Below are 24,019 nucleotides of genomic sequence, written 5' to 3'. Positions count from 1 at the left end.
ACAGACGCAGGTCCCTCCTAAACGCATGCACAGCCATGGACACACTTGTGCGTATCCACATGTACAAGTATATATACACATATTTGTAGACACCCATGAAGAGGTCCGCCGCTCTCCTCACATGTAGAACGCAAACACAATTATAGATGCACAGACATCGATACACATGAATTTCCCTGTCCCTCTCTCTCCCGGTACATATATATATATATATATATATATATGTATATATATATATATATATATATGTATATATATATGTATATATATATATATATATATGTATATATATATATATATGTATATATATATATATATATATGACATGTAGGGAGACAAGTGATAGAGACGAGAAAAGTGATGTGTCACTCCACGACGTTTGAGTGTGATTGTCGCGTTTCTGCATTTCTTTGCAAATATAAAAATTCACATCCGTTTGTGGCGTTCGTTTTCAGGACACAGAGATGGACAGACTCAAACAGCGCGAAAAAAACGGAAAAAACACAACTTCCGATGCACATGACCTGCGCTCATGAAACATATATATATATATATATATATACGCATAGACCTATGCATACATATATATATATATATGCATACATGTGCGTGTATATGTATATGTAAATGTGTAGGCAGTTTCAGTGTGTGGACATGTTGGGTGGCCGCAAACGGCTGTGTGATTGGGGTGGAGTTGTGCTGACATCTGGAGAGAAAAGAGAACTGTGAATCGTTTTCTGTTTTACCGAGGGGATTTTCCGTGGAACTCTTCGACGCCAGTGGTGCGGATTTGTCGCGGGAGCATGGCAGGCCGGCGAAACACTTTGACGCCTTGAGGCACCCAGACGTGGAGTTCCTTCGGTCCTGCGGATCCCGCGACAGAAATCCATCCCAGTCCTGCGATCGAGATATCGTCATATGCCAGCGAATTGCCTGCATGCACCTTCACGCTGCGAAAAACAGAGAAAAAAAATCAAAAACTCGGTTTTTTGAATGTAAAAAGGCATGGAAAGAGAGCTGCGGCGGTTGCGAGAGTGACAGCGCAACAGAACCAAGAGTCCGCAACAGAGAAACAGACGTCAAAATCGAAGAGACCTCGTGACGCAGAAGGACGTAGAGACAAGAGTGAAAACGGAAGTGACTTGAGGGGAGATGCGAATGCTTGGAAAGAAGCCCAGTGCTGGCAGCAACGCTCGAAGAAGACGCGAGACCCACAGGCGAATTCGCAGAAAACGAGACAACGCTGAAAACGTGACGTTGACGTTCGAAACAGAATGCAATCGTCCTCCTGAGAATCTCGTGGAGTCGACACCAGACTCGACGCTCTTCCTGCTCCGCCTCATCTGGTCTTTCTTCTCTCCCTTCCGTTCTCACGCCTCTTGTCTCTTCTCTCTTCTTCTCGTTGTTTCTTCTCTTCGCCGCAGCTTCCGTTCACCCTGACGCCTGGCTTTCTTCTTCTGTGTCTCATACCTGTGTCTCACAAGAGGCTGCAGCTTGTCGAATCCAGCAGGCAGGTGCGGGGGATAGAGAAACGTGCATGCTTTTCTTGACAAAAGATCTGCCGCCTTCACAGTCCTGAAAACACACCACAAACTCCACCACCAAAAGAATCAATTCCACGCTTACAACTATCCACATGGACACTCAAAAGATGCGTGTGTACAACCTCCTCTACAGCCATATATATATATATATATATATAGGTATAAGTATATATTTACACATGTATATGTATATAGATTTGCATCCACATATGTATGTATGTATATATATATATGTATATATATATATATATATATGTACGTACGTGTGTGCCACGGTTTGGGGGCTTGAACAGCTGTACACCCGCTTCAGTCAACTGGGCAACTTATGTATATAGAGATATATTTATCCACAGAAATAAACATGCGTATGCGTGCACGGTTTTCTGTACGCGCATGCATGCACGGAAACTCACCGCATAACTCAAATGCATATATGTAGATAGATATGCATATGACATATTCATTCGTATTCAGCTCCTTCTATCTAGTTGCACCTGTATATATATATATATATATATATATATATATATATATACGGCTTGAAGAAATACTTAGATCTGCATACATATATAGTAGTTGAACATATGCGCATGATTGCAAATCAGACACATGTACATATATATATATATATATATATATATACATATGTATATATATATATATATATATGCATGTAACGGTGTCTAATTTGGCTGTATGCGTCTATCTACTTATGTACGCATATGTATTTACGTCTGTACGTGTGTTTGTATTGGCAGTTCGCAGAACGTTGCCTGAGAGGTCCCCCAACCTTTCAGAGCTCCTTACTTGCATATGTGGAGAGTGATTTTGTGGGAGAAGAAACATGTGATGAGAGCAGTGGAACCTTGGACGAGATCGATGCGCGCCAAAGCTCCGATGAGCAGAGACTTTCCTTCAGTTATAGCGTAGGTGATCGGCTGCAGGCGTTTGGACGGAACTATGGAGTACAAGTCTGCCGCAAAGGGAAGCAGAGAAGTGATCTGGAAAGAAACGCGAAGCGAACAGGAAAGCAAAACGAAGCGGCCACAGGGCGCACATGCAGAGGTCTGCCGGGTAAACCGAAGGCGCTACGAGGCAGTGATCTACAGGGAGATAAGAAAGAGGAAACGACTGAAAGAAAGTCAGAAAGAGGCCGAACGAAGGGAGGAACGGTCCACACGCTGAGGAGAAAAGGATCTTGAACTCTAAAACCTTTTACTTTTTCACTCAGTCCAGGGGAGCAGTGATGACGGGATCTCGAGAAACAGTGTCGACTCCTTCGCTCTCTAAACAAACGAAAATCACTCTTGATCCAAGGTGACACGGACGCACAGACTGCCTCTACCATTTGGCATTCGGCGTCTTCGTGAGCGCCTGTTTCTGCTCTGTTCTAGAAGCCTCGAACTCCATCTAAAACAACACTCCGTTCATACACAGATACACAGAGATACTCATAAATAAACAACTATATATGTACATATATATATATATATATATCATTACAAGCATATATAGTTTTTATGTATATAAATGAGGAACTGTACGTGCATGCAAATACGTAGAGGGACGCATGCGCAGTTATAGATAATGGTACCTACAGATAGGTAGACAGAGAGAAAAACAGGTGAGACAGAAGACAAGTATGCATCTATATATATATATGTATATAAATATAAATATATATATGTATATGTTTGTGAATGTATGTAGATATATGTATGGGAGCATTTACTTGATGTCGCGAAGGGATGCCGGGAGTGTCAATGAGTTTGAAACCCTGTGGCAGACCAAAGGGGAGAAAAGAGAGCGTCGTTCCTGGAAGAGCCGACCGCGTAACGCCTCCAGAAGCTCGCTTCATGAAAATCGTCCCTGCATGCCTAGGGACAACAATCGAATTTTAAAAAATTACTGAAACTTCGTTTCTCTCGCTTTCCCTCGTGCTTCGCCAACTGTTCGTTTCCACCATTTTCCCGTTCTCTTCATGCATCCTTCCTTCCTGTCATTCTTGCTTCCTGTCTGCGTTCTTTCTGCATGTGCTCTGTTTTTTGTCTCTGAAAACGTCTTTGTGCGGCTCGTTCGAATCCGTTAGACATTGACGCCGGCTTTGAACGCAGCTCTGCTCTTCCTCGCTTTCTCCACGACAACGAAGCCTTCTTCGCGTCGAGAGATCGCGTTGACTCTTTTTCTTCGAACCGCTCTGACTCGAGGTTGCTGGCCTGTTCTGATCTCGTCTCCGTTGCATGCGCTTGCTCCGCGGTTTGCGGGACAGGCGGCGCGTCCAGGTACCGCGCATGCGTTGTTACTTCGAAGGCGCCGCGGCGAGGCAAGGCGCGCAGCTGCAAGGAACGAGGAGTTGGGGAGGAACTCGTCGAGAGCGAAAACAGACTCGCTTCGACGCGCTCACACAGGATTTCCTGTTTGGTGGCTTTTCTCCTTACTTGTAATTTATGAATTTGAGGAACCGCGTGACGAACGTGGACTTCCCTGCATTGACGCGGCCCACCACGTAGATACGCCGACCTTCAACTGTACATACACCCCCCGGAGTCGGGACGAGAAGCAGTTCCAGCCGCCGTTCGAGTTCGTCGAATCCATGCCCTGTCGGACGCACAGGAACAAAATCGAGGAGCAACAGAAAGAACCGCCCAATGAAGGTCAGAGAGGGAGAAAGGAGGAACGCGAAGACGAGCGAAAAGATGCGGAGAGGACGAGAAAGAGAGAGAGAGAGAAAGCGAGAGAGAAAGAGAGGTCGAAAGGGAGATAAAAGAAAGAGCAGACCGAGTCCGAGAGGAAGGCGCATACGCTGTGGGAGGAAAAGAGAAGCGAAAGAGACAGAAGAAGGAACAGAGGAAAGCGTAGCACGAGAGAGGAGAGACGAAGTCGAACAAACAGATGGACAGGAGAGACAGACGCAAGAAAGACGAGACGAAGAGAGAGAGAGAGAGAAGAAGTAGTAGTAAGACAGGAACTAAGGAGAAGGAGACGGACGCAGCGAAAATCACAAGATGGAATGAAAGACACAAGAAGATAAAAACACCGAAGCGCGTACCCGTGGCTGAGGAAACGAGAATGCAGTCGTCGATGTGAACGTTGTCGATCTGCCTCACCATGCGTCTGACCCATTCTTTCACTCTGAGAAGTTCCACACACAGACAGGCAGAACGCTGCTTAAACGCAAGCTACGAGGAAGGCGAAGAAGACAGCGAATGCACTCTTCTTCGAGGAATGAACGTTCGCAGACGCGAAAACCAAGTGCAGAAACACCGAGCGAGAGGCCAGACGCGCCTCCGCAGAGGAAACAGCCGAGAGACAGTCGAAATTGGTGTAGAGACCAGGAGAAGAGAGAACGAGGAAAGGAGGGGAAGAGGACTTTCCTCAGAGACACGCGATACACCTACTCTCGCTTTTGCGCAGTGCGAGGAAGACAGTCAACTCGGTTGATCAGCCAAATGACCTGCAGAGACAACGAAGAAAACGGAAATTAAACCTTCTTGAACTTTCCACAGGAGAAGGCGACAAAGACCGCGGAAGGAAAGAACAGGGACGAAGCGCAAACCGGAGCGACCTCGGCTCCACCATTTCTTTAGAGAGATCGACGGAGAGAAAAACGTAAAGAAAACAGAGAAAACAGAGACCAGGAACACAAACACTGAGCATGCGAAAAGAGGTTACGCATTCTCCGGTGTTTCTGGGGTGTTGGAAAGGCAGTTTAGTGGAGTCGAAGGTGACAACAGCGTGCCAAGAGAAAAAGAACAACATCGAAAGAATTCGAGACGAGATTCTCTCAAAGGAGAAGGGAACGAGAGTCGTCATGCAGCGAATTGCATGCAAACATTGACAACGAAGTGGAAACATTTAAATATCCAGGGAAAACAGGAAAAACGCCCTAAAAACACGGAGGATCCGCGACAGACGAGAGTGCAGAGCGAGGCAGGTGTATGGACGCGTCGCGGCAACCGAAAGGTGAGGAAGCGCGTACCGCAGAGAGAGATGACATTTCTCCATAGGAATGAACAGAGACACTATATACGTCCAAGAGATACAGATGAACAATTGACATTTATATACATTTACATATACATGTATATATAGGAGATCAGGACGAGGCGTTTGTCGCGTGACGAGAAAAGAGAAGTCAGGATCAATGAGGTCCTGAATGTTTGGGTAGATTCGCCTCTATATGGCAGCATTTCAATATCTGTGGAGATACAGCGTTCGTGTATATACAGCGAAATGTGCGTGCACTCAACGGAGTTGTTCCAGAGGTCGACGAAACGAACAGGCAAGAGAAGACAGAGGAGAGGAGAGAACGCAGAGGACGAGAAGGGATCTCTCTGCAGCATTGCGTGAGTCTTCAGAGAGCTCCAGAGACGGATGCTACGCGAGGCGTATAGACAGCAGAGACAGCGCGATGTCGAGAGTCGCCGGAGGGCGACTGACTACCAAAGTGACGATCACGACGAAATGGAGGATACTCCGACTCTGACGCGCCACTGAAACGAGTCTTTGCATTGCACTTTATCTTGCCTTCTATGCGTTTGTTCAGTGTATCTACAGCTGTTGGGTATCCAGAACTGCGCAGGAGGCGAGGATAGTGAATGCCCTCGGGGCGAAGGCAGGGAAATCGTTTGGACCGTTCGAGGACAGTCGCAGGCTCTTCCGCAGTCGCTTCGAGGCGGCCGGGTCCTCACCGCGCATGCGTGAGCGCTGGCCGCGACATCCCGAAGAAGGCAGAAGAGAAACGCGAAGGAGGAAATAGGCGCAAGCGAGGTGAGAAACATGAATCAGGGAGGAGACGGGACAGCACCACCCAGAGGACGAGAAAATGAATGCGATTCGAGCCTCTCACATGTAGGCGTTTGGATCGACAGGCCTGAAACAGCTCAGGGACGACGGAGCTCTCGAGGTCGCAGACATCCACGATTTTGAGGACGACAGAATCTTTTTTCATCGTCTTCACGATCGACTGCACGACGGCTTCAGGTGAGAGCGAAGGCAGCAGCTGATCTTGTGCGTTCGCGGCCGCTTCCCAGTCACCATCGAGTTGCTTGTACATCTGCAAAATCCAAGAGAAGAACTCGCAAAACCAAGAGACCGCGAAGTGAAGACGAGGAGCCAAAGAAAGAAGCGAGAAAGAAGAACGGAAGAAAGAGGGGAAGGCGGAGAAGGCAGGGAGATGAAGAAAAGGAAATTCTGCGGACGCGAAAGACAGAACGTGAGAGAAAGAGAAGGGAGACTACGCTACGGAAAAAGCGATTAAGAGAGAAAAACTGGCGACACCTGGAACAGACAGACGGAGGGGGAAGTGGAAGAAAAGAAGCAACAAAAAGAAGATCCGAACGCAGGAAGCCGTCCACGGAGAGCCGGTGGAGCAGGAAGATCAGATCGACTCCCCTACTGAAGTGTATAGACACCCCAACGTACACCCTCACGCATGCGCACTACACAAACACGCTCTTAGAAATATATATATATATAATATATGTATATATATATATATATGTATTTATATATATGTATATATATAAATAGATATTTGTATTATGCGTGGATATTTGCGTGGATACAGGAAGGCAGAAATAAATCAATCGCGATTCGATTACTGTCAGACCCGTTTGCCTTCGTTTTCGTGCTCTCGGAAGTTCGTCTCTCGCTCTCTTTCTGGTGTCGTTCCTCTTCACCGTCTGCGAGTTCCTGTTTTGCATCTTCTTGGCGACTGGCCGCCGCCTGTCTTCGAATCAGGGAGGTTCCCCTCCAGTTTTTCATTTATGAAATCAAAGAAAGCAAGTCTAGTATTCCGGCGTTATTGAAACAAAGTACAAAAGTATTTATCGGACAACCCACAGTGCTTTCTGAAACGTTCTTCTCCTTGAGTCACGCAAACCAATAACGCTGTTGGAGACGGATCTCTCCCCATCTTTCCTCTCTGAATCACACCTGAATTCTGTAGCATCGGCGACACAGCAAGAGCCTTGTGCGCTTGCGAAATCTTGGACTCTTCACCTGAAACGCAAGCGGCAGAAAGACAGAAAGCATTCTACGACAGCGTTGGTTGTCCTCATCTCTCTCCACTTCCCTCCCTCTCGTTCTACACACTTTGCTTCTCTGTCTCTCTCCCCCTGTCTTTCTCCTCATTCGCGTTATCGCTCCCTCTTCCTTTCTCCTTCTCTTCTCCTCCTTCGTTCTCCCTCGCTTCTCTCCTTTCTTTCTCTGCTCTTCTTCTCCCCATGTTCCCCGCCTCTGCTGTCTCTCCGCGGCTGCTCTGCCCCCTTTTTCGCGCTTTTTCTCACCGTGACGACTTCGACGCCGTCGGGAACGCTCTCGACGGGGACGCCCTTCGCCTTCGGGAGCGACTTCCAACGGCCGCTAAACCATTCGTCCTTCTTCTCTGCAGAGACGAAGCCATGCCGCGCGGGATCCTCCGTCTGCAAGTCGGCGCCGCAGCCGGGGCACCGACGCGGCGCGTGGTGGATCTCCTGGAGAAAAGAAGAAAAACGACAGCGAGAAACCAAGTGGACGAAAGAGCGAGAGACACAGAGAACAGAGGAAAACGTGAGGAAAGCGAAGCAACCTGAGACAAAGAGAAGAGCGAAGGCGAACCGAAGGAGAATCGAAGGCGAATCGAAGGAGAAGTCTCTGAGGGCGCCCGAGTAGGAAGGAAGCCCTCCGTCGGACTGTTCGCAGATCGGCTGTCTGTACACCGATGCAAGCGGTCCTTCTAAACCTGCATCCCGAACAGCTCTCTGATCACTGAAACGCTTCTGATCGCCGTCAGAGGCCTGCGTTCGAGGAAAGACGCTTTCGCGTCTCGTGGCGTACTTCAAAGGCATCTTCGACAATGCCAGGCGGCAAGGAACTGGCTTTGTCTGTCCAGGACACAACGTCTTCGAGACTCATGGCCTCAGTGAAAGTTCCTCTCTCCACGTTTTCTTGCGATGCATGTCCGTCTCCTTCGCAGCCTCCCTGTGCTTCTGAATCAGTGGCTGGACTCTCCACTCCTCCGCCTCCTCGATCCTGAGTGTACATCCTCCATCGCAAGTTGCATGCAGCGAGTCGGCTTTCCGAAGACGCGAGAGCAGCAGTGAAGGAACTTGGAGGCCTGGTACCAGAGGAGGAACGGAGAAGCGAGAACGGCGCAAGACCGTTTGAGACGCCCGGCAAGACGGGAGAGGCACTGGCGCGTTTCGGACGCCAGGACAAGAGGGAAGAATCGCGAGTGTCTTGGTCAGAACTCAACTTGAACTGGTTCGAGAGCCTCGAAGGAGAACAGACCCACCAGCGAAACGCTCTGAGAAGAGGAAAGTCCGAAGCTTGGGGAGGGTCGAAGACTCGCGCGGCGCTTCTTGTTTCCTCGTGTACAGGGTGCGACGGTGTCTGTACACCTGATTCACGACGAGAGCTTATTTCGCGCGCGTCAGTGGCTTTTTTAGGAGAGGTGGAGCAGGGGAGATTTCTTGTTTCTCCGCTTTCCACCTGAAACGGAAAGCGAGGCAGTGGTGGACTTTTTGGAGAGCGGAGAAAGCCGCAAAAGGCCCGCTGGCCTTGTCGCTTTCGCGCTGGTCGGAGGCGACTGAAACGAGACTCTGGAGGCGAGGAAGCGACAGACGAGAAAGCAGAAGAAGAGGATGGACGCACGGCAGCAGAGGAAATCGTGGAAGACCGCAGAAAAGAGGAAGAGGAGGAGGAAGAAGTCTGGACCGAGGAGAAGAGCACGAGAGAAGGATGAGGGAAGGGAGACGAAGAAAGTGAGAGAGGAGATCGAGGCCAGTCGAATAGGCCGAACCTCCGCGATCTCACGATTCTTCGTTTTCTCGCAGAGGAGATCGTTTTGCCTCTCGGGAGAGAAAAGCTGTCCAAAGAGGAGACCCCAAGGGTCCGACTTGCCAGCGGATGGACAGCAGCCATGGCTGTGTCGCTTCGCCGCCGACTGGAATTCTGGGCTTCACTCGAAGCTTCTTTTTCTTGATGACGGCTTTCCGCGAGGAAGGACGATACTTCTTTCAGAGTCCGTAAAAGCAGGCAACAAAGGGGAGAAAAGCGTAAAAAGGAGTAAAGGCTTTGTTGTTTCTCGCCAGTGAGCTTCCGTCTGAGCTCACCGCGCGCTGGAACTCGAATTCAGAGTTGCCAGCCAGGCAGCTGTGTAGTCCTCGGTTTGCGGACTTGGACAACGAGGTGAAGGGATCCTGGGTCCTGCGCCTCAGACGCCGAGCGCTGTAGAAAAACCACAGATGTTGCCCGACAAGGAGAGAGGAAAGGAAGAAACGATCCGCGCAAGTGGGCGACCAACGAGGAGGCGCGCATCTGACGCCCGCAAGACGAAAAACCGGAAAGAAGCGGGGAAAGGAGTCGCACGGGGAAGGGGGAAAAAGTGAACGAATGTGCATGTGCAGAGAGGCCCTGAAAATTTTTCTTCGCGGACACCGCCAATGGAGAGGTCGCGGAGGCTCTGTTTGCTCTGCTTGCTGTTCGTAACTTTCTCCGCGGCTCGTGACTCAAAACAGAAATTCATTTCGCAACCTGCGCTGTCGAGGCGGACTGCCTCTCCCCCTCGACAGAGCGCCTGGCTGAGAGACTCCGCGATTTTCAGCGGTTTCAACAGAATAGCCGTTTTTCCTTTGGGCGAGAGGAAGACTTTGTCGGAAAACTCCCGATTCCGCCGAGTCGACGCATGCGCGCTGTTGCATGCCTTTTCTGTGAAGTAGTCATGCGAGCGGGCGGGCAAGCGGCCGCCTTTCCGGTGTGTACAGGGGGCTCTGCAACTCGCGTTCCATCCGGAAACAGCACTGTGTGGTGGAGGTTTCCCAGTTTTTTTCTCGAGATTCACTTCTGCAGTGGATCACGTTCGCCTTGCTTCACGATTGCCAAGGCGAAGACAACAGCGGGTCGTCTCGGGATTCCGAGTCACGCAGGTGACCGTGCGCACAGGACTCCAACGCAGTCGACACAAGCGGGGAACGCCGAGGGCAGGCCGTAGGGTTCCACGTCAAAGAATCCTTTATTTAGACAGCACTGGTTCGACGTCCTCTGAGACGAGGGAAAGAAAAGTTTCGAGGTGTGGAGGAAAACAACTTGGACGGGAACCAGCTGGAGCGCCAACATCTCGCAGTAGAGAGGGCGCACAGCAGCTGGTACGGAGCCGAGCAACCACGGCGGCGCCCAGAACGGTGTTTCCAACATGAATTTGTGAGAGACATCGGCGGCAGTTTCCTTTCCCAGCCGCAAAGAATAACCGACACAGGTCCGCTGCGACATGAAAGTCGAGCTCGAGTTTGAAGTCTCGATGGGTCACCGACGAGCCTTGGACTGCCGCGGCGCGTGCACAGCGTTCCCCCGGCAACGGGTCCGGGTGAAAGAGTCTGTGCGAACGGGAGATGTCGAACGTTCCACGGCCCAGCCTTTCCGTCCCGGGAAATGTACTCCAGACTGAGTGGCACAGTTCAGTGGCAATAGACGGGGGTTTTATGTCTTGTGTGTCTGTGTTTCCCGGATGCAAGGGAGACTTGTGCTTTCCGTGCGCATCGGGTGAGGCGCAGTAAGACTTGTGGTATCCCGCGCAAGCTTGAGAAGATCCAGCACTTCAGTCTGAGTTGTGCAAGGCTCACGATATTCACTTGGCGAGTCTCTTTGCTAATCAGTCCGACAGCAACAGAAGGCAGCCGATGGAGGCGGCACACAAAGGCTTAGACCCAGAGGGGAGGCACGATACCGCGGCGACAAAGTGCAGGTCACGTGACGCGTTCCAGACTGTGGTCTGACAATTGCTAAGAGCACACATCACGGAGAGGAAAGCAGCGATCTGCTTAAGTGCGTCGAGTTCCATGCGCGGCAACGTTTTCTGGCAATTCCGGTGGTCGTCGGTGGACACATTCGTGGTATACGGACATCTGGAATTGTCGAAGTCGAATATCAGCCTGAGCCGTGAAGGCCATCGCTGGACTGAACGTTCTATGTACTTAGTGGCTCTCTGAAGAAAACGAATCCTCTGATGTACGTCCAAGGAGTTCGACCCTTTGAAATCTGCGAAAGGAACTGTCTCCTAGCAAACAGAAGTTTTCTATCCGGTCTCGGATGATTTGGCAAGCCTGTTTTCCACGAGTTTGTAACGTCCAGTTCACAGGTGCGAACAAGCACTTCGGTTTGCCCGTGACTCTTCTACAAAGTTACGGCCACCATGTCGTGCTCAATCCGTCGACCAGTCGCACTCGTCGTCGACACTCCCCAGCAACAGCTGAACAGGAGAACTTCCTGTCGCCGCGAGAGCTTCTTTCGCGAGCGGGTACACCCGCGTTCGTTAGAACGTCACGTCTCTGCACTTTTGGAGGCTACGTCGGAGACGCGTTTATCAGAAACATCCGCTTCTACTAGGTTCTGTACGGCAGTTGGTCACCCTTCACTCGTTCTCAGCGGAAAGAAACCTGCACGCACCTCGCTGCGGTTAAGTGCGTGGCATTCCTCTGTGCAGGAAACGTCATCCGTGGAAAAGAGGCCTTCTGGGGTCTGAGAATTGGGGTAAGCTGTTTCAGGAGAGTGGTACTTCTTTGCTGAATCGTTCAAAATCGCTCTCGACGCGGGACTCTTGAAAATGGTTACGATTCGCGGCATTTTGTTTCGGGGAATGGCTCGCTGAAGGGGTGACGGCTGGCTGGTCTGGACCTGCCAGCGCGTTTTAAGTCCGTCGAGTTTTGCATCCGAAAACGAGTTTATGGCGTGCAAGCCTTGTTTGTCCTTTTCATTTGAGCGCAGTTTTGCGCTCGTCCGCGGAAATAGCGCAAGTGGCGAGGGAAACTCACCGCGCGTGCCGCAAAATGTGCAAGTTCCACATGCATCACGGCCAGAACACACAGCGCACGGCGCGGAGTGGCGGGCGAGACAGGTCACTTGGACATGTTTTCGCTCGCGAGAAAAGCCATTTCTCATCAGGCGTGTCGGTGTGCGGTTTTTTGAGTTTTTCGTGGCAACTTCTGCTGGGCTCGGTTGCGTCCAGAGAAGTCTCTGTCTGCAGTGCGAGTTTCGTGGCAGTGACGTCCGCTTCTCCAGATTCCCGTCACGGCTCCGCGCATTTCCGACGAAAATGTCACCGGGGCCGCGTTTGCGTGCTTCCGTGTCTTCCCCTGTGCTTGTCGATTTTTCAAACTGTCTGCGGACGTTCCCTTGCCGCTTGCAGTGAGCTGCACTCCCAGACCCAGTTCCAGCTGCGCTTCTCTGCCAGCGACGCGGCGTCGCCTTCGTTTTTTTTCACCCGTCCAACCCACTCGCGTCAGCGGCTGTCGCGCAGGTTCCCAGTCCCGCTTCCTCTGTATGTCGGCGGTTTCCGTTTGGGTCCATGGCGCGCATGAAAGCCGTGCTGTGTGCGCGGCAGTGGTGTCGCCGGTTGTCGCCACTTCGCCTCGTGGACTTTGTGCACAGTGTGCGTCGCGACGTCGGCCTCGAGTTCACGCTCATGTTGCTCAGCACATACGTCGGAGTCAAAGGATTCCTGTACATTTTAGCGACTGACTCGCTGCTGCCGTTCATGAAGGACCTCGGGTACGACGGCCTCGTCTACCAACGCACCGTCACGCTCGCGTACGTGCCTTGGGGCATGAAAGGCCTGATTGGGCTGCTCTCAGACGCGCTCCCGGTTGGCGGCTACCACAAACGCTTCTACATGTTGGCCGCGAGTTTGTCAGGCGTCGCCAGTCTCGTCTGTCTGCTTTGCCTTGCCAGAGAGACGGCGCGTCACGCAGCCTGGCTGATCGGCCTGCTTTTCTTCTGCGTCCATGTCCAGATCGCGACGGTGGATCTGATGTGCGAGGGAATGTACAGCCAAGTGATGGTGGCCAAGCCGCGCGTCGGCGCGAACCTCGTGACTTTCGTGAACGCCTGCACAACCGTCGGCGCGTTCGTCGGCCGCATCATCGTCGGACCTGTCAGCGACCGGTTCGGCGCGCGGCCGCTGTTCCTCGTCGCGCTCCCCGTCGCGCTCCAGTCGCTGTTGCCCATCGCGTTGAACTACCTGATGGAGGAGCGCGTGCGTCCGGGATGCACCCTGCTGACGGAGAAACTCCGAGACCACAAAAAGGTTTTCCTGATGGCCTTTGCGGTCGCGGCGGGTGCCTCTGGAGTCGCGGTGCTCACGCTCGTCGGCGGCCGCGGCACGACGTACATTCTGCCGTACTGCGGGGTCGTCTCCGTGCTCCTCATTGTGCTCTGCGCGGTCTGTCTGCCGCCGCAACTCGCAAAATGCAACGTCTTCTTTTTCTTGGACCGAATTCTCCATGTGTCAATCTCCGGCGCCCTCGACTTTTTCTACACCGCCTCCCCTGCATGCGTTCCGGACGGCCCGCATTTTGATTACACCTACTACTCGACGTACACTGCAGTTGCTGGCACCCTCGCGACATGGCTCGGCCTCGTTCTCTTCCAACTCGCGCTCTCCTCCTGGACGTACCGGAGCATCTTCTGGCTGACGAGTGCTGTCCGCATCCTCGCTTCGCTCTTCGACTACGTGATGACGACGCGGCTGAACCTGAGGCTCGGCATCCCCGACAAATTCATGTACCTTTTCGGCGACGCGATCATCCTCAGCGTGATCGGGACGCTCTCTCACATGCCGGGCGTCATTCTGACTTCGCGTCTCTGTCCTCCGAGAATCGAGAGCACGGTCTACGCGATTCTCGCCGGCATCAGCAACTTCGGCCACAGTGTGTCGACGCTCCTCGGGATCCGCGCCATCAAAGCCGCAAACATCACTACGACTGCGACGGACGGCCATGCCTGCAACTTCGAAAACCTTCCTGCACTGGTTCTCATCGCCCACTGCGTCCTCCCCATGGCCTCGATTCCCCTGGCCCTCTTCCTGCTTCCCAGTACGCCGATGGACGAGTCGCTGGAGCACTTTGACAGCGACTGCATGCGGAGGGAGAGCGAGGCCGGGGCCGAAGCCGGAGTCTCCAGCGACGAGGCGACGCGCGACGTGCACAGACGGACTGTCGAGAGGCGCACCCGAGGTGGAAAGGTCGCAGAGACGGAACTGGCGCTCATGGAAACGAGGGGAGAGAACAGGACGCGAGCGAGAGAGAACAGGACGTTCGGTGCTTGTGTGCACCACGCGCTGAGCACGACAGACGATGAGGACTCTGGGGGCTACCGGGACGAAGACGAATTCGACGCGACGAGAAAGCCGCGCATCTTTGGCCGAGAACGAATCTACACAGACGGAGACGTCGACCTCGGAAACGCAACGACTTTCCAAGTTCTCCCCGTCCTCGGAGACGACCACGAGGGAGGAGACTTGACCGACGCGATGGGCGTCCCGGTGTTCTTCCCTTTCTCGCGTAGAGGGCAGAGAGGAGGCGTCGCAGCGTCGTGGAAAAAGGATGGAGAGGAAAGCGGCGGACATGAGGGAAGCCGAGAGAAGCGGCCGCAAGCGCGAAACGCTCGGGTGCGGCGAGGGGCGACAGGACAGCGTCCGAGGACTTCTTACTCCCTTTGCGCGTCAGACCAGCTGTCTCCAACGGACTCGCCCAGAGCGCGCTTTTCAGGCCAAGATTCGGAGTTAACGTTTGCAGTTTCGTCTGAGGAAGACGCGAGCGAAGGCCCCAACGCAGACAGCGTCCGACGCGCCTCCGCAGACGAACAAGGTGTCTGTGTGGTCGGCCATCACGCTGTCGCTGCAGAGCACATGCGTCGGCCTTTTTCTCCTTTTTCTTCGTCTTCACTTTCGTTCGAAGAAGAGGAAGAGCGAGCCGGTCGCAGGAGCGGACGCAGCGCTGTTTACGAGGAGGAAGACAGGTCTGAGGACGGGGAGAGAAGATCGACCTTCGCGTCGGACGCAGGCCGCGTTGACGGGGAGGCGGGGGAGTTTGGAGACGAGGTCCTTTTCGCGAGCGAAGATGCCGAGACGACGGCGGCTCTGCCGGTGGAACATGCCGAGGAAAACATGAGGAAATGGAGAAGGAACACAGAAGAAAATGTTTCTTCAGACTCACGCTCCACTGCTACGCCTCCGTACACGAAGGCGCGTCTTCCTCCTCCGAGTTCCAATCTCCCTGACAGAGACTCTCCCTCCTTCCTTCTCGAGTCGGACACGCCGTCTGCCCCTGTCTCTTACATCTCGACTCCTCTCTCTGTCCAGTCGGCATCCGTCTCTGCTTCTGTTTCATGTAGTTCCTCGGTTCGTCACTCGCCGTTTCCTTCTTCGTTTACGTCTTCTTCTCCCACAGATCTTGGTTGGGGCGCGGCGGCCCACCACGGAAGGCGTGAGGGCAAGTCTCCGTCAGGTCCTCCTCTCGCTCAAGCTGCGCGTCGAGCCGACGCAGATCCCTCCTCGCTGGGCATGCACGCAGTTTTTTCTGATACGTTTGGTCCGCGAAGGACGTTCGTCGAGGAGACGCGGCCGCAGCTGGACCTCGACGCTGAGGACGGGAGCCAGCGCTCTACTCTCGGCGACGAGACCGCGTCGACAGAAGACAAGGACCTGTATCTTTTTCACCAAACCGAGGAAGAGCGGTGACGGATGTCCGTCTGCAGAGGAGTCGCTCGGCTCAGCAGACGGCCCTGAAGAAGAACGAGAGAAAAGAGAGGTCACGGCAGTCGCTGAGAAGCCGCGGCGACGACGTCCAGAGTGGGGGGGCGAGAAAGAAAGAAGAAAGTGACCTCGAGAGAGAGAGAGAGGAGAAATGTGTTTTTGACGGGGAAATGAAGTGGACACCAGAAAAGCTTGGGATTTCGAAAAATCTAAGAAATGGCCTTTTCAAGCAACTTGTTTAGCAGTCTTGAACCCCATGTCCTCTACCAGTCGGCGTCGACCAGTGGATCCTTTTCCTTGGATAACGACTTATTTTAGTGTCCGTTTTAGGTGCAGATTCCCCTTCCCAGTAAGCTCGAGGCGCGCGATGAGAAACCGAGACAGTGAGACAAAACAGAGAGAAGCAAGAGGAAACGGGAGGGTGTCTGTGGAGCCGCGCATTTGTTCGAAGGAACGGGCTGCATGAAGGAAAGAGAAAGAGAGAATCAACAGAGGAACAGCAAGGTAGGAAAGATGAGGGAGAACGGCAATTGTGCGCGTCTAAGCCGGATTCGAGCTTCTTCAGAAACGGAACGAGGGAGACCCAGACCTGTACATGTTTGGAACGCACGCGGGTGCCGCTTCCAGTTGTCGGCAACCTAAATGGTTTATTTAAGCCGAAGACGATGTCAGAGATCGCGCTCATTTGCGCTCGCGTTTTTGAGACCTGTGCATGAGAGGGAAGAAACCACGGTGTACAGACACACCACTCTGGTTACGTTGACAATGGGTGTCTATCAATCTGGCGTCGCACCGGCAGTTTCTCTATTGTTGATGTACATATACTGATACGCGTTTAGGCATGGAGAAATATTCAAGTACATATACATATATATATATATATATATATATATATATATATATACATATATATATGTATATGTATGTGTGCATATAATATATGTATATGTATGTGTGCATATAACATATACATATATGTCTGCAGAAGTCTCTGAGCAAGTGTATCGAGAGCGTATCCACTTGCATGTGCCTCGATATGCTTGTTTTCGAAGCTTTGTGAGTGCCTATTTCTCAGAAGGTTTGTGCATGGAGTTTTCGAGACTTGCGGTCGCCCAAGCGTCGGCGGCTCTGTCCTTGTCTTAGGCGCAAAGACGAGACACTTGAGGGAGTGACGTCGCCTGTCAAACGCCTTTTGGAAATTGCGAAAAAAGTCATGTGGTTTAGGAAACTGCGCCAGAGCGCCGCGCGAGAAGAAACGAGAGTCGAGAAGAAAAGAGCGAAAGAAGGAAGAGAGAAGCGAAAGGCAGAGAAAACAGCTCCAGCAGTCTCCTTGCCGTTCGCGCTCTCGCTTCCGACGCATTCACTGATGCCCTTCAGAGAGAAGGCACACGCTCTTCTGTACGAACTCCTTCGATCGATTTTCTGCATTTACAAATAAATGCTGGATTTCGCATGGTCCGCTTGTGAATACCGAGGAACCAGTGACCCCACGACTGTAGCGGCCCGAAGCTCATTTGGCTCGTGCGTAGACAGGAACGAAGATATTCCGAGAGCGAGAGAGAGAGCCATATTTACGGCGAAAGAGAGACATGCACACACACCCCAGAGACAGTGGTATCTCCTGTGGAAGCAATACATGTGTAAATATGAATATATATATATATATATGTATATATATATATATATATATTTATAGAGAGACAGAGGGCGCTACGTGAGTAGTAGACGTAGCGGTGGCTGAAGAATGAAGAGCCAGGCACAGGTCGAGAGAGTTTATGTTGATGACAGATGCTTCTGTTTGTGCAGATGGCTAACGGGCACCGTCGGAGGACTCCGACGATGATGCCGCGCCCCAGCGAAATGAAAACTTTGCGTTGTTAATGGTTCACTGCCTTCTGCAAGCGGATTCTCAGCTGTTTTCGTTTACCTACATGCCACACATTTGCATGCAACATGCGCACATATACAGATACAGATACATGCGCAGACACACACAATCATACATACATACATTAGTATCTGTACACTGCAAGCGCATGCATATATATATATATATATACATATATACATATATATACATATATATATATATATACATATATATATACATATATATACATATATATATATATATATATATATGGATAGATAATGTGTAGGCAAGGGCGTCGGCAATGATCGGTTTCATGAACATGAAACGGGGCAGCCTGTCTCGCCGCGCGAGGGAATCTCTTGTCTCCGCGTTTGCGTTTACGTTTTCGCGTTTTTCTCCTTCATCAACAGAACGAAGTCGTCTTCCTCCGGAAGGCGGAGCGCTTCGAGCAGAAAAAGGAACTGCGATGCCGCCAGTCCATCGATCGCTGTGTGGCAACGCAACACAGCTTCTTGAAATCCACGAAGAAACAAGAGCTCGTCTTCTTTCTCTTCAGGATCCCTGAGCAGACGCAGTTTCACAAACAGCATACATATATATATATATATTTATATATATTTATATATATATATGTATATGTATACTGAGAGGGAGACATATATCCCTACTGCGACTGCATGCATGACTTCACATGAACATATAAATATGTTTCTGGAAGCACACCCGCTCTTTGCGTCGGCTAACATGGAGGGTGCCTTTCTCTGAAAGCAAGGCTGCACGGAACGTTGCTCGACTCGAGTGTCAAGAGCAGAGACGCCGCAGGTTGTCTGCTTTGTCGCATGTCTCACCGAAGTCCAACGAACGCCTCCAGCAGTCGAAGAAGGTCCTGGACGGCTGCAGGCGGTCCTCGTCCCGGTGTCTCCCCGCCACAGTCGGCCTCTTCCGCAGACCCTGCGGCCGCGGTCCGCGCTCGCAGGCGAGTCTCGCCTTCGCCCAGCTGTCTCTCTGTCGCGAGCGAAGAGTTGACCAGAGGCGAAGGCGCGAAAGAGAGAAATATGTTGGGGGTCCACGTGCGCATCAGCCGCCGGACCCCTTGAAGAGTCTTTGCCCTCGTCGCTGCGGCGCCAGACGCTGCGGCAGTCCCCGAGGTCGACGAAGGCGAAGACTGGAGAAGCAGGTTCAGGAAGAAGAGAATGGATATCTGTGTAGAGGCCAGTTCAGCTGGCAGGCGAGTCTGCGAGATCTGCGAGCTTCCATGTCGAGCGCCGGAAACAGCGTCCGAAGAGGTCAAAGCGCCCAGGCGGTCCACCACACGTAGAAGCTCCGCAGGCGGGAACGGCTGCTTCCATCGCGAGAAGGAGAAAAGAAGCGAAGAAATTTGGCTCAAACTGAAGACCGCGAGACTCGCGACGGCCAGGGACCTGTACAGCCGGAAGCAGTTGAAACAATCGCGGAGGGCGGTGGAGGTTGGGGGTCGCCGAGAAACACAGCGTGGAGGCACACATCGAGAAGAAGACGAGAGGAAAGGTCCAGGTTTCTCAGTCCTTGAAAACGCTCGGAATGCCGACAGATATCTGCGCAGCTCGCACGCAGCAGAGCTTCATAAGGGAAGCGCCCTGTATACTCCGAGCCTTCTCGCGCGCGCGCCTCTTCTTCTGAGGTTTCTCTTCAACGCCGCTCCGTCCGTGGTGAGGTATCAGATCTGAAACCACTGCAGGTCTTCGACGTTTCCATCCCTTTCCTTTTTGCCGTTTCGCTGCTCACCTCATGCTTGCGAGAAGCGCCGCAACATCGTCTCGAAGCGCTGGCGAGGCGGTAACGGAGAAAGCCTGTCCCAGTGCGTTGGCCGAAAGGAGAAGCTCGTCTGCACTCATGAAGGCGATCTTCTCTCTCGCACATGCAACGCAAACTTCCAAAAGAGCCTCCAGCTTCTTTCGTCTCCTCTCGCTCTGAGCAATGCGCTCCTGTTCTTCCTCGAGGCCGCCGAGGGCCGTCGAAGGCGACACAGAGGAAAACGCCTGAAGCAGACGCGCCAGCTCCACTGGAGTTGCCTCGTTGATCGTCTCCACCGCTGCGTCTGTGTGCAGGCATGCAAAAGCAAGCGCATCCAGAAGCAGGTGCATGTGGATAGGAAGGTGCAGGCGTCGAGGGAAGAAAGCGTTGTGGGCGAAACCGAGAGAAGCAGTGGTCGCGCCTCACAGTGGAGTCCTGCAGAAACGCGTTGCCGCGTACACAGGCATGGTTTGAGAGCTCTAGACAGGGCGCGCACACCGGAGCTGATAGAGCGAAACGCAGAGAGGCAAGGCGCAACAGCGAGCTCGGTCGCTTCCGATGGAAAAAGCCAGGCAGCGAGCGTACTTGCGTACTTACTCACGCACCCAGGAGCAGACAGAACTCCAACGGAAACAACGGAAACAACGGAAACAGAAGAGACCGGGCCATGTCGAGTCGCGCCGCTCGAGACACACAGCAATCGCAGAAAGGGGGTTTTTTCGCTTACCCGCAATGTGACTGAAAAGAGCGAGATCCGAGTAGTTCACAGCCGCAAAGGCGGAGGCGAGGACGGCGAGTTCTCGGATGTGAAAGTCTTCAACAGAGAGACGCTGACGAACATGTTGTGCGACTCTCTCGACTAAGCCTCGATCCTCGCACAGCTGAAAAGTCAAAGCCATATATTTAGATAGCCAAAGAGGACCTGTCGCTCTGTAGGCGTCTGGAAATTTCCAAATCGCCCTATGCCTCGACCTCTCTCGCTGCTCTCCCCTCTCGACCTGTATAAAGATATCCCCATCTCTCAAGGCGTCGGCTTGTCTATATATATGTATATATATATATATATGTATATATATATATATATATATGTATATATATATATGTATATTTCTCTCTGTGTGCACCTGTACCCACTTGCGCGTTCCTTTCATACCGACTTGCAAAGGAACCTGCGAGTCCGCATGCGGCTTGAGCTCCCTTGGCTTTCGTCACATCAAACGGAAGACAGGGGCGCATGTCTAACGCAGCGCATGCACTGTGAACTCGTCGCCACAAAAACAAAGGAAAACATCCTGGAGACTCGCACTCTGCCCTCTCTGCGCAGAGACGAGAACCGCCACAGTGCGGTCTCTGCAGAGTGGCGAGAACGCGCGCGAGCACCCACTGGAGAGAGGCGAGTTCTGAGACAAGCGCAAGGGTACCTTCAATTTGACGAGGGCGTTGACAAGCATGGCGAGTTCCACGGGGCTCTGGAGTTCCCGGAGAGCGAGGCGGTGAAGCAGTTGCTGGCGAACGGCCGCGAGGAACTCTGGACCTGGCTCCACACGGCTCTTTGCATAAGCCGAGAGGAGCATGCAGAGGTGACTCTGGAGACAAACGTTCGAGCCACAGGCAGGCAGCCGGCCCAGTCTCGACGCATGCGCATGCACGCTCCTCGACGCGACTCTCCATGCATGTTCACCGAAACGACGAAGGCTATGCGTACACAGAAATTCATGTACATAAACTTACCGACAGAGAGACAGACACAGACATATATGTATGGATGGATGTCTACGCAGTTAGAGGTACATGTCTATGTAGCTGTACAGATATATATATATATACATATATATATATATATATGTATATGTATATGTATATATGGATGGCGCGGCTGTGTGGGCAGTGTTTTGAGGGACAAGAAAGAAATGTTTCTTCTGCGAAACGCACGCAGGTGGAAAAAGAAAGACAATCTTACCGAGTTGAAGTAGACGATTTTTTGTGTGGCCACAGGCGCGAACGCTTTAAACACCTCCGGAGGGAATCGCCGCATCCGACTCAGGGCGCTCAAAAAAACAGAAATTTCCTTCGGCTCGAACAGCGGTCGCAACTAACAGAATAACAGACAAGCTTCCGCCCACAAACGTCACATGTACTCATAAATATATATACCTTTTAAGCAGATATATACATATACATATATATATATATATATGTAACCATGTACACGAAAGAGACAGGGAGACAAAGATAGATACGTAGACTTTTTTGACGTCAGGACATGTGCATCAGTACTAGAGTCGATTGTCCGACTCCAGGTAAACACCGCTGGTCACATGCTCTTTTACATATTATATATATATATATATATATGTAAATATGTTCCAATCTCAGTACAGTTCGGATGGGGGGAGATCCTGTGCAGAATTTGGTGTAGACACTTGGCTGCGCGCGGCTGGTCTGTACGAACGTATGCGAGAGACATACAGTGTAAAAGGATCTTCTGGAAAATCTCCCTCTCGTTGCATGCATACCTCTGGCTGTGCCAGTGTCGATATTCGCCCTGTGTTTCTTGATTTCGGAGCGGTTCGTCCACCACTTGAGTGCATGCGCTTAACCTTCGAAACGAGACAGAAGGCTCGTTGATCCCCTGGCCCAGGTTACGCAGACGAGCAGAAACGCGAGCGGCTGTCTGCTAGCCATTCTCTCACCTGCAATGCTCTGCGCTCCAAAGCCGTCCAGAGAGCCTCGTTTCCATTCCGCATGCGCGAGAGGTCGGCAGCGGTAGAAGCCACAAGAGAAGCGTCCATGTGAGCAGGATGCGGCGAAGTTGGAGACGCATTCCCCGCTGGTCTCTTTGCTGCATGCGCAAAGGCACCTACATGAAAACGCTCAACCATTTCACAAGCATCTACGCAGAGAGAGATAACGACATAATGATACTCAGACACAGAGCGAATCAGTGAGAGACAGCGAGACAGAGAGAAGCAGTGAGAGACAGCGAGACACAGAGAAGCAGTGAGAGACAGCGAGACACAGAGAAGCAGTGAGAGAAAGAGACAGAGAGAAGCAGTGAGAGAGAGAGAGAGAGAAGCAGTGAGAGACAGAGAGAGAGATGCCTGCATGCAGGTCGATGTACATTGGGAGGCAGATACGTCTCTGAAGAGCGTGAGAGATACAGCAGCATATCTCTGAGCTTCGGCTTCCAGTGTTCCGCGATGTTCGTACCTGCCTGGGTTGTTGCATGCGCCTGGTGGACTGGGGAACTCGCGGCAAGTCTCGTTTTCCAGAGATTTCTTGCATCCTGCTGGTGCAGCGCGAATTCCTGCAAATACTTGGGAAGGTGAGGACTCGCTGTTTGCTTCACAGCCTTCACAAGAGGGTGCTTCGGCTGCATGAGGGCCTCCACCTCTCGGCGCCTCTCGCGGGTACGCGGCGACAAGCGGCGCGACGAAAGAGACAGAGAAAAGAAAACTTCAGAGAAAGCTGAGAAAGAAGAAGAAGAAGACGAGGAAGAAGATGAAGAGAGAGAGCAAGAAGAGGAGGAAGATGAAAAAGAAGAGGAGGAGCAAGAATGGCGAGGAGAAGGTGAGGTCGAGGGAAAGGACAAGGAAAGTGAGGGTGAAAGGAAAGGGGAAGAGCGAAAAGAGAGACAACGCGTTGGTACATCGAAGACTGGGGTGCCTGGTGCCCTTCTTCCATAGGAGGCTTGACGTTGGTCTGTCTCGCCGCTGCATGCGGCAGACGTTTGTCTCCGCCATCCACGAGACTCTTTACATGCATGAGGAGAAAGAGAGAGAGGACGAGGAGAGTGGAAGGCGGGAGAAAATGAAGAAGACCAAAGGCGATCGAGACTTCTCCGGCAACGAGAGCTCGTAGGTCTTGCGAGAAGAGAAGAGGAGACGAGAAGAATGGGGAGAGAAGGAACTCCTTTAGAGAAGGTCGCTCTACGTCGACGCATGTCGCTCTCCCGCGTCCAGGAAAGACGCGAACAGTTCTCCCTCATCTTTGTTGAAATCTGAGGCTCTGAAGCGCGAGAACAGAACGTTGCCTCTCGTATTTCTCTTTCCGTTGTAAAGTGCGAAGAAGGTGCGCCAGAGAAGAGAACTCGAGAAGAGAACTCGAGAAGAGAACTCGAGAAGAGAACTCGAGAAGAGAACTCTTCCTTCTGTTCTGTGTCGAGTCTTATTCCTTCTTCTCGCATTCGACTCAGCGAGAAGGAAGAAGACGCAGACTGGACTGGCCTTGTGTCCATCTGCGTCTCCGGCGCTCACATCCTGTTTGAGGGGAAAGTTCTCTCTTTCGTTCCGCTCTCTCGATTTGAGACAGCAACTGCAT

General features: G+C 52.0%; 3 protein-coding genes across 3 annotated transcripts in view; 1 reads left to right on the top strand and 2 right to left on the bottom strand.

The window, feature by feature from the left end:
• Window positions 1–10,146, bottom strand: part of TGME49_260210 (DnaJ domain-containing protein) — an 11,459-nt gene extending 1,313 nt beyond the window's left edge. Inside the window, exons 1-11 of the mRNA XM_002365153.2 lie at window positions 8,364–10,146; window positions 7,835–8,020; window positions 7,482–7,547; window positions 6,394–6,600; window positions 4,943–4,998; window positions 4,594–4,676; window positions 3,983–4,142; window positions 3,277–3,421; window positions 2,352–2,545; window positions 1,471–1,575; window positions 747–950 (exon numbers count right to left, since the gene is read on the bottom strand). Coding sequence (XP_002365194.1) covers window positions 747–950; window positions 1,471–1,575; window positions 2,352–2,545; window positions 3,277–3,421; window positions 3,983–4,142; window positions 4,594–4,676; window positions 4,943–4,998; window positions 6,394–6,600; window positions 7,482–7,547; window positions 7,835–8,020; window positions 8,364–9,449 — 2,492 coding nt within the window. The 5' untranslated portion in view covers window positions 9,450–10,146. The remainder of the gene's footprint in view (window positions 1–746; window positions 951–1,470; window positions 1,576–2,351; window positions 2,546–3,276; window positions 3,422–3,982; window positions 4,143–4,593; window positions 4,677–4,942; window positions 4,999–6,393; window positions 6,601–7,481; window positions 7,548–7,834; window positions 8,021–8,363) is intronic.
• A 2,721-nt stretch (window positions 10,147–12,867) lies between these two features.
• TGME49_260220 (folate/biopterin transporter subfamily protein) lies at window positions 12,868–16,741 on the top strand (the record flags this gene model as incomplete). Its single annotated transcript, XM_002365154.2, has 1 exon — window positions 12,868–16,741. One exon carries the CDS (start codon window positions 12,868–12,870, stop codon window positions 16,036–16,038), a length of 3,171 nt encoding a protein of 1,056 aa, XP_002365195.2. The 3' UTR covers window positions 16,039–16,741.
• A 1,465-nt stretch (window positions 16,742–18,206) lies between these two features.
• TGME49_260230 (hypothetical protein) lies at window positions 18,207–23,936 on the bottom strand (the record flags this gene model as incomplete). The annotated part of the gene is made up of 8 exons (XM_002365155.2): window positions 18,207–18,487; window positions 18,775–19,347; window positions 19,691–20,003; window positions 20,427–20,580; window positions 21,121–21,285; window positions 21,660–21,791; window positions 22,393–22,541; window positions 22,910–23,936. 8 exons carry the CDS (start codon window positions 23,934–23,936, stop codon window positions 18,304–18,306), a joined length of 2,697 nt encoding a protein of 898 aa, XP_002365196.2. The 3' UTR covers window positions 18,207–18,303.
• Between the last annotated feature and the right edge of the window lie 83 nt (window positions 23,937–24,019).

The sequence above is a fragment of the Toxoplasma gondii genome, chromosome VIIb, assembly GCF_000006565.2.
Source record: "Toxoplasma gondii ME49 chromosome VIIb, whole genome shotgun sequence".
Lineage (NCBI taxonomy): Eukaryota > Apicomplexa > Conoidasida > Eucoccidiorida > Sarcocystidae > Toxoplasma > Toxoplasma gondii.
The sequence above is the reverse complement of the archived record's forward strand: the minus strand, read 5'-3'. Positions and strand labels throughout refer to the sequence as shown.